General features: G+C 45.1%; 1 protein-coding gene across 2 annotated transcripts in view; it reads left to right on the forward strand.

Moving 5' to 3' along the window:
• GFRA1 (GDNF family receptor alpha 1) overlaps nt 1–16,262 on the forward strand; it is a 264,339-nt gene extending 248,077 nt beyond the window's left edge. Inside the window, exons 8-9 of one of the 2 annotated variants that reach the window (XM_006879914.1) lie at nt 14,073–14,126; nt 16,074–16,262. In XM_006879914.1, coding sequence (XP_006879976.1) covers nt 14,073–14,126; nt 16,074–16,229 — 210 coding nt within the window. In that variant the 3' untranslated portion in view covers nt 16,230–16,262. The remainder of the gene's footprint in view (nt 1–14,072; nt 14,127–16,073) is intronic. The other variant, XM_006879913.1, reaches the window with a different exon arrangement.
• The last annotated feature ends 628 nt before the right edge of the window (nt 16,263–16,890 follow it).

Genomic DNA, 16,890 nt, shown 5'->3' on the forward strand with positions numbered 1-16,890 from the left:
CTGTGGGTTTCAGGGTGAAGATCTTCTCTCACTACTCTAAAGAGCCCCTTTGGCAGTAGGAAACACATAGACTATCATGAAGATTGATTTTGGAATTTAGATGCACTGTTATCAATTGTGCTTAGCCATTCATGTTCATATCCTTGAAGATGTATCATGGAGGTGTTGCAGCCTAGAAGACACAAATTTAACTAACAACCTTGGCATTCTTTGGCTTGTAGAAAATCCTGTGGGTGTGTTTCTGCCCGTGCACTCCCCCCGTTTAAGACACAGCTCACTAGGGATGACATCTAGGACCTACCCTACCTTGTCAGTGAGCTCCTTAACATAACAAGAAGAATTTTTTTTCTTTTATCCAACAGATACACATTCTCAGTTACCCATCCCAAACCCATCCAGGGTCCATCCCAGATTCCACCTCAGAGTGAATCTGTCCCCTTCCATTGCCTTCAAGTCACAGCAGGCTCGTAACTGATCCTCCATTGGGTTTCTCAGACTGTAAATCCCAGGAAGGGACAGAGCAGACCTGCCTCACCGAGTTTCTAAGACCGTGAGTCTTTACGGAAGCAGTCGGCCTCATCCTTCTCCAGTGGAGCGACTGCGGGTCTGAACTGCCAGCCTTTTGGTTGGCAGCCAAATGCCTTTAACCTCAGTGCCACTCCAGTGCGCAGGTAAAGGGGTTAGGTTTCAACATACATTTATGGCTATCATTTAATCCATAGCCTCCACTTTCCTCAGAACATTTACAACAGTTTGAAGATGGTGCTGGGCCCCCACATCTTTGATCCCAGGGGCAGCGAGGCCATTCCAGCCAGCCCATCACAGGGACAGTAATTCAGCAGCTGGACAGTTACTTAACCCAATTTCTGGGTAATAAACATGCTTAATAAAAAGCAATAGGACATCCACACCATCATGGCCATAAATATGCTCTTTTGTTCCCTGTAACCTATGAGAATACCTCTGAGCACACTTAGACCACATACTCTGAATAAATCCAATTTCTTATATTCCCCTACTGACCTTTTCTCCTTAAAGAATTCCGACCACCCGTGTCTCTCCCTAATAATCGGCTGTGCCTTGGGCTGGGAGCTTGGGTGGGAGGAGGAGACAGTTCTTCAGACATTTGATGAGGGGGGGTCTCACTCCTTTGTCACATATAACACCCAGGTCATGAACAAAGGCGTCTGGACAGGAAGCTGAGGGTGGTAGGTGGACACTGCAGGAGTTCCCCCATCGTGGATGTCTCTGTCTGCCTTTCACCTGAAGGAAGCCCAGGTATGACATGGCAGAAGGACACCTTTAGGGCTTTTGTGGAGCAGAAACTTCTCGCCCCTGGCCTCCCCTTCTTGACCTGTGGCTTCTATCAGAAGCTGCCTGTCTGTTCACAAGTCTGTCCCAGTTTCATTCTGGGTTGGCAGCGTTGCGTGGTGCCTGTGTGACCTCAGGTTGTTGGGGCCTCTCGGACGCTTCCTCAGCTGCCTGCAAGATAACAATGGCACTTTCTAAACACTGAGCGAACAGGTGGTTGGGAGAAGGCATACAATGTCTGGCAACAAGCGACTTTACCAAGGGAACTCAGTTCAAACACTCTAAGCTGTGTGAGCATCAGTAGCGCCCCTCAGGGTCGCTGTGTGACTGTCATGCAGGATGGCGGTTCCCCTCACCGCCATTATCACCATGAACCTACTTGGTAAATCTCTATTTTATAGACTATTCTATCCTGTCTTCTTTAAGTAATGTCATCATTCTCAACGTTTCTCTCTTTTTTCTTTTGCCTTCTTCTGGTAGCACCTAGATTTCTTGGAAAAAGGGAACTTTGCTGGCTTAGTGGTAAGGAACTGCACTGCAAACCCAAAGGTAGGTGGTTCGAATCCACAGCTGCTCCATGGGAGTAATACAGGCAGTCTCCTCTTGTGCAATTCCCTGCCTCTGAAAACCCACTGGAGATTCAGCTATGATTCAGTTCTGCCTCATGGTAAACAACAACAACAACAACAACAACAACAACAAGCTCTTTCAATCTTCTGAGCAAGACTCAAAACCAAGCCATACTTGATACGACTCAGTTGATTCCAACCCATAGCAGCACCAAGGACAGAATTGAACCACCCCACCTGGTTCCCAAGGTTGTGTCTGTCCTTATGAAGACAGACTGTCTCAGTCTTTCGTAGGTGGAGCGCCTGGTGGGTTTCAACTGATGACCTTTTGGTTAACAGCCAAGTTCTTCAGCCACAGCCCCATCTGAACCAAAGGGTGAACAAGAGCCTGGGTCTCTTATGTCTCTGGGCAGCAGTGTCTTTCTCTCCAAACTTAGTTCCACAAGGCCATTGGAGGGTGCGCTTCGCTGCACAGGAAAAAGGAGGTTTAATAAATAGCATCTGGTGGAGGAAAGGAGACAAAGACCCTCAGCGAGATGGACTGACATAGACTATAACAGTGACCTTGTACATGGCAGAGATCACGCGAATGCGGCAGGCCAGGACAAGGTTCAGATCAGTTGTTCATAGAATGGCTTTGAGTCATCATTGTCTTGATGGCACTTGACAGCAACGATGGCGAGGACAAGGGTCCAGTGCAATAGACACCATAGTCCTTGTCGGGCCCGCCTGCATTTCCGCTGACCTCTTGAAGATTCACATTTCCAGCTGCGTGCTCCAAGAAAACAGACGCATCCTTTCAGAGCTGGGCCCCCTGTTCCACCATTATTGCGGAATGTTTGTTCGACAAAATGCCATTCCAAACCAAAATGTCTTGCCCACGTTGCCTGGCATAATCTGATTATTAACTGGGCATCATCTTCTGGAACACAGTCCCTAATTGCCTCTTGTCTAAATAGCTTACCCGTCTAGCAAATTTCCCAGGAATGGAAAAACCTAGGTTCTCCAAGGTCATGTTTGTACCCCGGGTTTGTCCTAAGAGAAGAAAGGAGAAGCTGTGACAGTTGAAAAGCCAAGGAAAGCCCAGGCTGGTGTTGTGTTCATCTCCGTGCTGGAGATAAGGTCTGCACCCAGCGCTCCCTGCTGCCCTGCCATTAATGTTAAATTGCAGGTGCTGGACTGCAGGAAGCCTTTTCACAGAGTGCTGGACACTGGCAGGGAAACCCAGAGGACTGCTTAGCTAATGGAGGTCTTTTGATATATCTTACTGGACTCTAGCTTGTACATTGCATTCATTTTTATATCCGAGGAATCCCACAAGATCACGAGCCAGTTGCATCCAGTGTAATGTTCACAGCCAGGTTAGCCCAAAGGTTTTGTATTTTCTCACCCTACCCCAAGGAGCAGGGGTGGTGGGTGGTTAACGCATTGGGCTGCTAACTGGAAGGTTTCTAGCTTAAATCATAAACTGATCCAAGGAAGAAAGATGTGGCAATCTGCTCTCATAAAGATTTACAGCCTTGGTGAGCTCTGGTGGCCTAGTGGCAAGAAGCTGTACTGCAATCCCAGAGGTGTGTGGTTCAAATCCACCAGATGCTCTGCTGGAGAAGGAGGGGCAATCTCCTCCTGTACCAGTCAGATCCTATATGACAGTACACACACACAAAATACTACATTTGAAAAAAAACCAATAAAATAAGCAAGTAGAGAATTACTTAGAAAAAAACCACCACAACAACAAACTCTTTACAGCCTTGTAAACTGTGCAGGGCAGCTCTACTCTGTCCTGTAGGGTCACTGCAAGTTGTAATTGACTCAACAGCGGTGGATTTTCATTTGGCCCTGTTAGCACTGGTTTTCTAGTGCTGCTGTAACAGGGATCGCAAGGGGGTGGCTTAAACAAACAAAACTCATTCTAGAGTTTAGAAGATAGGTACATGTCTCCTTCAGCCCCCCGTGTTCCCCGGGTATCTCCCTGTGTCTCTGTGGATTTTGCTGGCTTGGTGTCAAGGAACTTCTCAGCACAGGGTCCTGGGTCCACTTCTGGCAATTCTGCCCTTCCTGGTGGCTTTGCTGTCAGTGTTACCTTCTCCCTTTTCTCTGCGGTACAAACCACACTCCATAAAAAGTCCCCTCATTGGATTAGGGCTGTGTTCTTATTAAAGGTTGCATCCCGTCCTTACAACTTCTTACAACTATTTTGTTTCTCAGATCATGGGGGATCATTACAAAATGTACTTTATGTTATATCACGTGTGCATTTTTTGAGGGGACACAATGCAATGTGACAAACCCACAGCTCAGGTGGAACCAGCACAGGGGTTGCAGTTGAAGTGCACAGAAGGGGTGAAGAGAAGACTCATGGCTACTTGGATTGTGTAAGGACTTGCACCTAGAGTTTGACATCAGATTTTCATGAAGGAGACGGTAGGGAAAGACTGACCTGACAGTAGCTTCTGTTTAAACTGCCATCAGTCACCCCCACTCCTGGGCCCCACGTCCTCCAGAGGCGAGCTGTCCCTTCGGTTTTCTCAGCTGTAATCTTTGCAGAGGGAGTTCTGCAGGACTGCTCTTCTGTGAAGCATGGGTATGAATCACCAGGCTTTTTTAATGTCTTGGAGTGTTTTTATGTTTTGTACTTTTTTTTAAAATTTTGTTTCTTTTGATTTTTGCTTTTTATATTGTACTTGAAAAAAGGTTTATGGAGCAAATTAGTTTTTGATTCAGTCATTCATACTCATTTTCTTCAAGACTATTAACTTCAGCTTCCACGATGTACTCTCATTTCCCCCTTCCTTCCCATAATTCTGATTTCCATTGATCCTTCTCTATTGCTCTGCCCTTTGTTTATAGTAATATTGTGCTGATCTTCCCTTTATTAGATGCCTTTCTCTTTGCACATCTTAATATGTGCCTTTAATCTATTTACTAAGTTTGACTCCTCTCTCTCACTCTGCCCATCCTTCGTAAGAACACAAGAGCGATTCTATCAGTGGGTAAACTTCTCACCTTTGTATAACAGTGGTCTTATACTCTGTTTGTCATTTTGTGATGGAATTCTTTGACTAATCATAATGCCCTCTAGATCCATCCCTGTTGGGCAGCATTTTGTGAATTCTTTACTTTTCTTTAGTGTTGCATAGTACTCCATTGTGTCAATGTCCCATAGTTTCTGTATTCATTTATCCTTTGATGGATGCTTGGGCTGCTTCTGTCACTGCCAGTGTAACTAATGCTGAAATTGACATGGTCACTAGCTGATTGAAAAGCTCAAAAAGCTGACACTAGTAACCACCTCTCTGTCAATCAAACCAGTACCTGCTGCAAAGTCTAAATTAGTGTCAGAAGTTCTCCTCACTGAATGCTATTTAACCAGCTCACAGGGCAAACAGTCTCTCCTTTCCCTGGTAAACATTTATACCACACACACACACATACACACACACACACAGAATAGACTCTAAGCAAAACCTATACCCTCACCTCATCCTTTTGTCCTCGTCAGTTGAGACACACACTTACCAGGAGACAGGTTTATTTGTTCTCAGACTTTCTTACACTAATGACTTTTGTTATTTTGCTGACATGATTTAATTAAGCATTCCATGAGTGATTGACATTTGAGCTCCAAAGAAGCATTTTTTTCCCCAGTGCAGACTGGGTTGTATATAATAATAAAAGAGTATGGCAAATTCCTATGGAAAAAAGAAAAACAAAACCTACGACAGTGTTGTTGGATTAAGTGTGATCCAGACAGTGTTAAAATCCAGACTGAGATCCAAACTGAGAAAAATTATGAAAATGTAGGAAGATTCTGCACCTAGACTCCAGTGTGAGTGTCGCACCAGTCTCACAGCCGTTGTAAAGAAATCCTGAGGAAGGAGGTGATCTTTACTGACTCAGATGACCGCATCTCTCTCCCTTGCAGTGACTGGTGGGTGCCTGTAATTTTTGCAAAATAGAGAAGCACCAGTCATCAGATTTTTTTTAAGTAGTCTTGGGTGTGTATCTAAAATAAGGAAAATCAATGAAATGATTGACATTTGGATTTTAAATGAAACTAATATAATTGATACAAATATGTCCTTTTAAATGCCTCTCCTTCTCAGATGCTCACTCTCCTCCAGGCCCAAGCCCCAGCCCTGTCAGGTGAAGGTTTGAGACTGTGGTGTTCAGTGCCATTCTCACCATTTAGTGAGGGAGGCCTGGATTCGCTCACCGGCCCACACACCTCACGTGCAGCCTTCACTGTGTGTTCGTGGCGGCTGTGTGCTCCAATGATGGTGAGCTTGGTTCAGTGGAGCTTCCCGGCTGAGATGGAGTAGGAGGAAAGGCCTGGCAATCTGCTTCCCAAAATCAGCCATTGGGGCACCTGTGGATCAATAGCCCTATCTACTGCAGATCATGGGGCTGGCCTGGGATGTCGTTCTTTCGTTAAGTCTCAGTTCCATAGTTAAACTCTAAGTTAAACTCTAAATATTCGCCGAGTGCCAAAACCCAAGACCTTCTGAACTCTAACTATGAGCCCATGTCACCTTCACTGCTGATCTAAACATAAGTGCCCTCTTGGTACAGTAATTAAAGCCCTAGGCTATTCACCAGAAAGGTTAGTGAACCTAATTCATTAGCTACCAGCCCAAAGGCAAGATGTAGCTGTCTCCTCTGTAGAGATTCAGAGCCTGGGACCCTACAGGCAGTTCGACTCTGTCTTAAAGACTTGGTATGACTGGCACTTGGATCAAGGTAGTGGTCTTGGTTTCACCCCTAAACTGAACCCACCCAGGGTCTGAGCTGAGGTGTCCTCTAGCCAAGGAAGCAAAATGTCAGCCCTTTCCTCAGGACCCATTCCCATCACGCCTCTGACAGCAGAGACTCGGCCTGCCCTGATGGGATAAATGTGGCCCCACTGGGCCGCCCTGCAGTCTCTGCAAGTGAAATATGTTTATGAACCTTCTTAGAGCTCAGAGTCATGAAATCTCTCTGGCAACACAGACACAGCATCTTTGGGAGGAAGTGGGTTTCAGAGCCAAGACTGGTGCTAGAAACCCCTCCTTGATAAGGACATCTGCTTCCTCTCTTCTCAGCTCAGGCCACAGGCCTGCACCCCACCCCAGCTCATGCTGCAGTCCATGGGGCCCGGCCTAAATCACCTCAGAGGACCTGGACCCCTTCCCTGCCCAGTCTTAGCACTGGAAGCCAAACACCCACAGTGCCGGGCGTAGAGCAGGGCCTTATTTATGTGCCCACTTGTTTTACGTGGCTGACTTTAGTGCCCATTATTCAGACCAGTGGTTGCGAGTAGTTGTTACCAAGTTTGTAGGAAAAGCAAATCACTAGGAAGGTGAGTTTCAAAATAGATGGCCACAGGGATTTGAGAAAGGCTGGCCAACCGCTTGTGACCAGACAAGCAATAAAGTCTCCCTCTTCCTCCCGAAGCCAGCAAACAAAATCAGAAAAACAACGACACAGTTGCTGAACCTTAGCGTCACTTCACTAACAGGCAGCCCCCCTTTTTTTTTCTGTCTTTCGCCCTCCAGTAGTTCATCTGCGCAAATAAACAGCAAGTACAGAATAAGATTGTTATATAATAGGAAAAACCAATTACTGTTGAGTCAGTGCAAACCCCCAGTGACCCTGTGAATGTCAGAGGAGAGCTGTGTTCCTGGGGGCTTTCATCAGCTGAAGTCTCAGAAGTTGCTCACCAGACCTTTCTTCCAAGGCACTTCAGAGTAAATGCAAACCTCTGACCTTCCAGTTAACAGCCAAGCGTGTTCACTGTTTGTGTCACCCAAGGATTTCAAGTACCTCCAAGGATTTCAAGTACCTCCAAGTATCTGCTACCTGTAAACCTCAATGATCAGATGAATGTCTATTTTTATAAAGGAAAATGTGAAAGATACACATTATGAGTTTGGGATTTAATTCTTTGGAATTAAGTACATACCTTCCTTCTTCAGTGTTTATTTTTCCCCCTTTTTCTTTGTGGAAAATTGTAAGATATGTCTTGGAGAAGGTGCAGCCAGAGTGCTATTTGGAATCAGAAATGGAGAAATTTGTCTCATGAACTTTGGGCATGTTGTTGGTGTTGTTATGTGCCATCATGTCGCCTGTGACTGACAGCAACCCTATGCACAATAGCTCTGAACCGTGTCCTATCCTGAGCCACTTGTACTGTCTCCAACACACCTACCCCCATGACCCCAGTCATTGAATCAATCCGTTTCATCCAGGGTCTTCCTCACTTGCTCTGTCCCTCCACCTTTCCAGGCATGATGTCCTTCTCCAAGGACTGGTCCCTTTTGGCAACATGCCCAACCTATGAGATGGAGCTTCAGAATGTTTGCCTCCAAGAAGCAGCCCCATTTTACCCTCTCTAGGACAAAACTATTTGTTCTCTTGTCAGTCCATGGTACATTCAGTCCTCTTCTCCAGCTCCACAACTCACAGACATCGATGCTGCTTCTGTCATCTTTAGTCCGTGTTAGGAGAAGCTGTTTCTTGGAGAGGAATATCATGCTTATAAAAGTGGAGGAGGGCCCACAAAAGGAAGAAAGAAGACCCTCAACCAGATGTGTTGACAGGTGACTGCAGCAGTGGGCTCACGTGTAGCAGGGATGACGGAGAGGACACAGAATGGGGCAGGGTTCTCATCTGTCGTTCAGAGGATCTCCGTGAGTCATACTCGACAGCACCTGACAGCATGTTGTTATTGTTATTGAATCACTTGTGACTCACGGTGGCTCTGTGACCAGCAGAATAAAACCCAGCTTGGCCCCCTACTGTCCTCACAATGGTTGCTATGTTTGAGCCCATCACGGCGGCCTCTGTGTCAAGCCGTCTCATTGTATTGGGCTTGATTAAGAAACGGCTCTGAATCCTGGGCTTTCACTCCTGGACTGTTTCGGGAAGAACTCCAGGAGCGCTTTTCCCTTAGCGAAGGTCCGCTTTGTGCTGCAGAGGAGACACGCGTGCTAATAAACCGCTATTGACAAGGGTGATAGATAGGCTGAGTCCTCAGTGCGTGCTCCAGAGCAAAGCTGACTGCGCTTTACAGTCCGTGTATTTCTCTGTTTATTGCTTGTATTCCTCCATTAAGCAAACAGGTTCCTAATATAGCAAATCTCTCTAATCAGTAAAGCAAAGGAGAAAAGAACCAGAAGCATCATTAATTATGACTATTTGGCTGCAGCCTGGACAGTCTGTTGCTGTTGGATCGAGCCACTTCCTCCCGCTTCAGTTTCTGGAAGGGAGCGCAGAAACGGACTTTCTCTTACGCCGGGAAGAGAGGAGAGAAATATTCCCTGTCCCACTAGCTGACAACTGCCTAAAAACCTGAGCGTAGACACTGACTTCCGCGCAGCCCAGGAGTCCTGGGGCGGCAGAGGCCAGGCTCCGCTTGTGCCTTTTAAGTCTCCAATTCCTTAAACAGTAAAAGTGTGCTGCCCCCGAGTCTGTCCGTCCTCCAGCCTGGGGAGAGGCTGCCGTGGGCAGGATCTGGGTGGGCGCATGGTGGCCTATGACGGGGGCTCTGACGACGGCTGGACGTTCTGTATGGTGCAGGAAAGCCCCTGGCGCCCAGGCAAGCTTTCCAAATGCCAATCACAGGGGTAGGGAGCGTGAGTGTCACCACCGTGACTGCAGGTAGCAGAGGTTACCAGCATTTAATGCATCTGTTAACCCTCTGGTGCCAGGGACCCGCACCGTCTGGCCCTGCAATTACAGCCCCATGGAAATTCTATTATACATTGTGCCTGGACTTTCAGATGCTGCTGTGACGATCTTTATAACCTACACGTCACACTGATGGAGGGACAAGGCTTACAAGGTAACTGCAGTAAAAGGTTCCCTTTGGGTCTGCAGGCTGGTGGCAGGACTGTTGGTTTGGGGTCTGGCTCCATCAACACCCTGTCATCTTCTCATTCTCAGTAAAGAGAAGGCCCCACACCCTGATGTAGTTGTGGGATTAGGTGCTGTGGAGTCGAGTACGGCTGATAGTGACCTGCGAACAACAGATCTGACCCCTGTCCTCTCGTACCGTCCTCCTCATCTCTGATACACTTAAGCCTGTTGCTTCAGTCACTGTCAGTCCATCTCACTGAGGGTCTTCGTCTCTCTTGCTGACCCTCCACCTTTCCAAGTACAATGTCTCTTTCCAAGGAATAGCCTTTCCTAACAACATGTCCAAAGTATGTGAAATGAAGCTTCTCCATCCTTGCCTCCAAGGAGCAAGCTGGCTGTCCTTTGCCCGAGGCATAGCTCTTTTGGCACTCCAAACCCAGGGCATCGATTCTTCTTCTGTCATCTTTAGTCATTGTCCAGCTCTCAGGTGCTAAAGCAGATGATTGAAAACACCATGGCCTGATCCGGTGCACCTCAGTCTTCAAACTGACACCATTGCTCCTCACTAATTTGGAGAAGTCCCTGACAATGGACTTGCCCAATGCAATGTTGAGGCTGGTTATTATTGGGAGATCTGGTGGCTTCCCTCGCAACATAGAAACCTACATTAGCCATTTTAAGCCCCTGTTCATAGAAGCCATTAAAGAATTCCTTTTTCCACTATATTGTTATGGTACTTAAAGTAGACTTTCAGAATAATAAAAAAAAAAATTAAAAATCATTTTCTTAAAAAAGAATAATACCAATGAATGAATGGAAATCCAAAGTCTCTATAAACGTTCACTAAAATTAATAAGATTTAAAAAAAATACTGACATTTTCTAATCCTTTACCGTTCTTTTAACATTTAAACACTTTACAATAAGATAAATTAAAGAATCTTTCTATTTAAAATACTAACAAACAGCCTATTTAAAAAGAAAAGAAAAAAGACTAATATGGGGGTTGGGAGAAAATCAAGAAAAGACGAGATCAGTAATGAACACTGCACTAGAACAGATGAAGGAAGAACTGTTTAAAAGGAATATATGAATTTGTTCTTGAAAACAATGTATTCAAGTTTTGTAAATAAACTAGTAGAAAATTTTTAAAAAATTAAAAAAGAAAATAAGAATACAATGACTTCTCTCTCCTCTTTTCTATCTCTTTAAGAGTCCCTATTTGAAAACCACACACTGCATATTTGGTGTTTAGAAGGAGGTGGTGGGCCAGCTCTGTGTGGGGTACCTTCATGTTACATTAGCAGCACTAAGAAGACTGGCAAAGAGAAGCTTAGCCAGGCTTAGACAGTGCCAACCTGCCGTGATTGCATCCTTGAGTTTACCAAGTTATCATGATCACCTGTGCTTCTCAAGCTTCTGATTTACTGTGTACCTTCCAACGTCCCAGCTTAGAAGTTTGGTGTTTTATTTTATTTCCCTTTTTTTGGGAATTGTCCCAGTTCCCATTCTCTGAGGCTTTGTATAAAGCACTCTTGGCCGTAGCTGAAAGAGGGAACTCTCTGTCGTTTTGGTTGCCTTGATCACACTTGACTGACAAGACAGTGACAGCTTGATGATGCTTTCCGGCATACTTAGGATAAAAGCCCTTACAATGTGGAAATGAACCCTGGTGGCACAGTGGTTGAGGGCTGGGCTGCTGATCAAATAGTCGGCAGTTCAGACCCACTAGCTGATCCCAGGGAGAAAGACATGCCATTGCTTTTGTAAAGGGGCAGCCTTGGAATCCTGCGTGACAGCTGTACTCTGTCTTGTGGAGTCACAGTGAGTTGGAATTGACTCCATGGCCATGGGAGAGTGTACAGTGCTCCTCACAGATCAAGATGCGTAGCTTGAGGGTATCAAGAATCAGCCAAACAGGAGCCACATGTGCCAACGCTGATCATTTAGAGCTGCGTTAGAGACCACCGTGGTCTGAGGTCGTGAGGGGCCATTGAGCTGTGACCACAGCGTGAAGGTACCCCATGTCCCATTCCATCAGCCGTACTACCTTCCATGCATAATTTAATGGGCTTATTAGTTATGCAAAGGCCTTCAGCAAACCTTTATGTCTTCGTAGATTATGGCCTAGACGATAAAAGGTGGGATGTGATGCTTTAGGGTCATTTTGGTGTCTGGGCACAATTCCAATCTTCAAGGGAAATAAAACACATACAGCTCTATACTTTCTCCATAGGTAACAATGCAGTAGACTCGATTTGCTATTAATACAGATTAAAAGTAGACTTTGGAGTAAGGTTCAATTCCGCTTCCAATTTCCCTTCTGATCTTCTTATACATAACATTTAGGGACCTTTTAACAGCCCAGGGTTGCTTTACAGTGTCTTATTCTTGATGCTTCCTTAAAGGTTTCTGGTTCCTATTCACAGGCGGCATATGCAAATATAGGTAAACACTATGCTGCCTCCCACGTAGTGTTCTGGTCACTAAATTACTCTTTGGGTGAACATGCTGTCATTTCTCTGACAAATACCTCTGCAACAGTTTGCAAAAATAAAAAAAAAAGTCTTCTTGCAACAGGGAGTTGGCTTGTCTCATTCACACAGAGCTGGATTCCCAGAGACTTCTCCTGACTCAGGTGGGGTGCTAACTTGAGTCACCTGTGGTCTCTAGCTGGCCATACCCACCCAAGGACTCTTCCCTTGGAGGGCTGCCATTGGGGTTCTTGGTGTGGATGTTGAGAAGGATAATGCATGAAAAGTGAAATGCCCTATGATTGCCTGAGAGAATCCCTGTGAAGCAGGAAGACATCTATCTTCATTCAACAACGAAGAGACTTGTTCTGTGTTCAAAGTCTACGACGAAATTGCTTGGGGACCTTGAGTGCACCACTTGCTTTCTAGTTATTTTCTTTTACAAAACAAGATGGTTCTACTGACTCCGTACCCTTTAGAAGTGGTTTTATTGTAGATTTTTTTTAAATGCTTCAACTAGTTTGAGTAGAAGCCTAATGTGGAGTTCGTTATTTCCATGAAATTGCTTAAAGTTGCCCTGATGTGTCATTTTAAAATTGCTTAGTCAGGGATCCCTGGTGGTGTAGAGCATTACAATTTGGGCTACTAACTGAAAGCTTAACAGTTTGAATCCACCAGGAGAAAGAGGAGGCCTTCCATAAAGATTTAAAGGCTTGAAAATCTGTTGGAAGTCGCTCACAAGTTGGAATCAACTTGACAGGAATGGGGTCGGGCATCTAGAATACTCTGCCCAATTCCTCGAGATTTCCAGACATCTGAATGAATCTCTACAAACAACGAGATATTTACTCCCTAAAGGAGAGGTCCCTGAGCCTAAAAACAGTGTTATTTTTGTTTATTTCTATAGTCTTAGCACTTAAAGAAAGTAAAGCACTCAAGAAATATTTCTTGAGTGGAGGAAGGAACCCATCAATGAATTAGCCAACTTCAGAAAGATCTATCTCCTTATTAATAATGAATGGGAATTTTATTGCAATGTTTTTATCTAGAGGGGAAATTAATATTCAAAAATACTTTATAAATGAGTGATCATTAAAAGGGTTTTCTTTAGCGACTGTGAGGCTCCATGGTAGATGGGAGTCTTGAAATGGGGCTAATTTGCCCCATTGCTATGGGCTATATCTGACACATTTTTATTGTGATGATACTATTATTTTTTTAAGGTGAATTCTTTTATGAACAGATTTTTTTCTTGATTACATGCTGAAATGGTTGCTGGTTTTTCTATTGATTACACGCTGAAATGGTAGTGTCGTTGTTGTTGAGTGCTGTCAAGTCAGAACTCATAGCTGACCCGCCAGCAGGTTTTCTGAGGCAGTTAATTACCCGGGAGGAGAGCGCCCCTCTCTCTCTCTCTCTCTCTCATGGAGTAGCTGGTAGATTCAAACTGCTTACCTTTGCCTTGGCAGTGCGGCTCCTTATCACTAGGCCACCACAGCTCTAGGCTGAACAAAACCTGTTAAAATTACCTCTCCACGGAGCGTTGGTGTTACAGGCTGGGCTGTCACCGAAGGCTCAGTTGCTGGAGGGATCCAGCTGCTTCAAGGATAAAGACAAGACAGCCTCCTTTTAAGATTTACAGCCTCAGGCACCTGCTGAGGCTCATCTTGAGTCAGAACTGATTCAATGCGGTGGACTCAGCGGGTCTTATCTCTTTACTTCAGTATCTGCTAGTAACTTTAAATTATGTATGGGACTCCAGTATGGTGCGCATGTTTATGTTAGGCAGTGTTACTCTTGACAGTTGATTAATGGACCACCAGTAATTACTCTTCTACTTGATATACATGAGCTATTGTTTTCTTTTTGTCTCTCTTCAGGCGCAGAAGCTGAAATCCAACGTCTCAGGCAGCACACACCTCTGCCTTTCTGATGTAAGTTACCCATGGACCGAGCTGTGGGGGCCACCGGGGTATATGGCCTGGCGTAACAGGCTCAGGAAAAGAAAGTTCCAAGTCCAGAAAGCAGCTGAGAGCTCCTCCTGGTTCTCTGGTCCCTGTGCCCTTTGAGCCAGGTGCAGACTTCAGAGCAGAGTCAAAACACAGTGTGGGACTCAGTATCTTCATCTCAGAGGCGCACCAACACTGATTTCATGGTGCAATACCTTGGGTCTCTTTGATCACAGTCAAGATAGCCCCCAATGCACACTATTTATCCACCTCTATCCACATAGTCCATCTTGTTGGAGGTCATCTTCTCTTTTCATTGACTCTCTACCTCTACATTTCCAAGTACAATGTCCCTTTCCAAGGAACAGCCTCTGCTGGTAACATGCCCAAAGTATACGAGACAAATTTTGTTGTCTTTGCCTCTAAGAAACACTCTGATTTTCTCCAAGACGTATCCGTGTGTTCTTCTGGTAGTCCATGGGAGATGCGTTGACTGCAGCAGTGGGCTCAAGTGTGTCAGATGATGAGGATGGTACAAGACAGGACAGGGTTCAGGTCTGTCATTCACAGGGTCACTGTGAGTTGTAATCAACTCGGCAGCGCCTAACAAAATTACCACAAACCACACAGTACAATCGTCTCTCTATAGAAGCTCAGAAGTTGGGCCAGGATGGTTTTTCCTCCTCAATTTGCACGTGAAGAGGTGGACCATCTGTGATGTGATGATTCTAGTTCAGTGGAGGAGGGAGACACAAGGGTATGGAGATGGGGTGGAAAGAGAGTCGTCAGGCCAGGGAGGAACAGCTGTGCTTGGTGGAGTCCGTACCCCAGAGGCCTCGCTTGGGACTTCCCACTGAAAGGCAGGACGAGCTCCTCCCTCTCTGATTCCTCGTCTCAAAAATCTGGACTTGAGTTGGCTGATGGAGGGAAGGAGTACCTGAAATATTACTACCTGCCCATCTCCGATGCTATTGGTGGAAATACTTTTTGGCATGAGCTGTTACATGACTGGACAAGTTGCCTGAGATATTCCTAGTCCTCCTTCCCTTTGGGGGAGGGATAAGGTGTATTCCTTTTCAATGAATGGGATTCAGAAGAAATGGCCTTAAAACACAGCTTCTGAAACATCTGTAGAACCAAAATATCTGTAGAAGGTGTATTCCTTTTCTTTTTTTTTTGTTTTTTTAAATTATTATTAATTTTAATGAAAATTTACAGAGACTTTGGATTTCCATTCATTCATTGTTGCACTTTTCTCCCTGCCCACCCCTCCCCACCTAGTTTGTTCTTCTTTTTGAAAAGTAAAAGAAAAACGATTTCATTGTTATAGAATCCCTCCCCCCAAGTCCAGTCCACTATGCATCCTTCATCCTGGACTCCTGTCATGACAATAATACCTAATCACATATCCCTTTTAAATAGTTCTCTCCCTCATCTGTTTCAATGCAGTTTACATTATTTATCCCCTCTTTCTCAGTCTCCCCCCTACCGCAATGTAAGTCCTGTTTTATAACAGTAGCACTATGCAATATAAGTCCTTTTGTGACTGATATATTTCACTGTACTCTTTTCAATGAATGGCATTCAGAAGAAATGGCCTTAAAACAAAGCTTCTGAAACGTCTGTAGAGCAAGAATAGAAATCAGTAAGGATACATGCTCTTGCGTATCACCCCTGCCCCAAATGGACTTTAATTATTTATAAGGAAGGAGCATAAAATAAACATTGGCCAGTCTATCAAAATTCCCACCCAAGTTCATGATTGCTCTCCATAAATAGCCACAAGTGGGTGAATTGAAGATTCCCTGGGAAAGGCAGAGGTTAGTTGTAGTGAATAGTATAGGATGGGGATGGGCGTGGAGGAAGACGGTGTGGTTACTGAGGTAGATAAACACACACAGTGGCTGACAATGAAAATGTGTTCTCTTTCAGCGTGATTATGACAAGGATGGTCTCGCTGGAGCTTCCAGCCACATAACCACAAAATCGATGGCTGCTCCTCCAAGCTGCACCCTGCACCCACTGCTGGTTCTGGTGGTCACAGCCCTGTCCACTCTGTTACCTTTATCGTTGGCAGGAACATCGTAGCTGCATTTCCAAGGCCACGTGGACGTGTAAAAAAAAAAAAAAAAAAAAGACAAAACCCAAGTTATCTGTTTCCTGTCCTCTTCTATATCTGAAATTCCAGTTCTGGGGCCTCCGTGGAGACACTGCTAAAATGGTTTCATCCAACTGGAATTTTTTTTTTTTTAAAGAAAGCTTCATGTGATACTTTAGGGGCCTCTGTAGAATACTCGCTGCAGTGATGCATTCCACACTCAGAAGGCTTTGGGGCACGTGTGCTCTAAGGGACAGTTTGTTAAATCGATGGTGGTGGTATAAGCTGGGGTAGGATGATAGCACTGATGAGCATGACGAAGTTTCTGACGACTGTGACTCTAGCTTTTCCTAGCTAGATATGGAGCTGGTTGGCATTGCGAAAGAATCTTCCAAATCTCATGCAGTGATATTGATTTCCAGTGACGTAAATAGGAGGCTAACCTGGACACCAAGCGTCTTTGTCACAAAGCAAAGAGTTTTAAGAACAGACTTTGTGAACATAAGTTTGTGCTGGCGCTCCTCTTTCTGTGTGTAGCTAGCGTTTCTCTCGCCCAAGTTGATCACTGTAATCGGTTCCATGCTCTCCAGAAAGCCAAACCCCAACAGAAAACACCCGTCATATCCGACTGTAGTGTCCGTCTTGTAGTCG

The sequence above is a fragment of the Elephantulus edwardii genome, unplaced genomic scaffold (genome assembly GCF_000299155.1).
Source record: "Elephantulus edwardii isolate Elephantulus edwardi_28Jun2011 unplaced genomic scaffold, EleEdw1.0 scaffold00006, whole genome shotgun sequence".
Classification (NCBI taxonomy): Eukaryota; Metazoa; Chordata; class Mammalia; order Macroscelidea; family Macroscelididae; genus Elephantulus; species Elephantulus edwardii.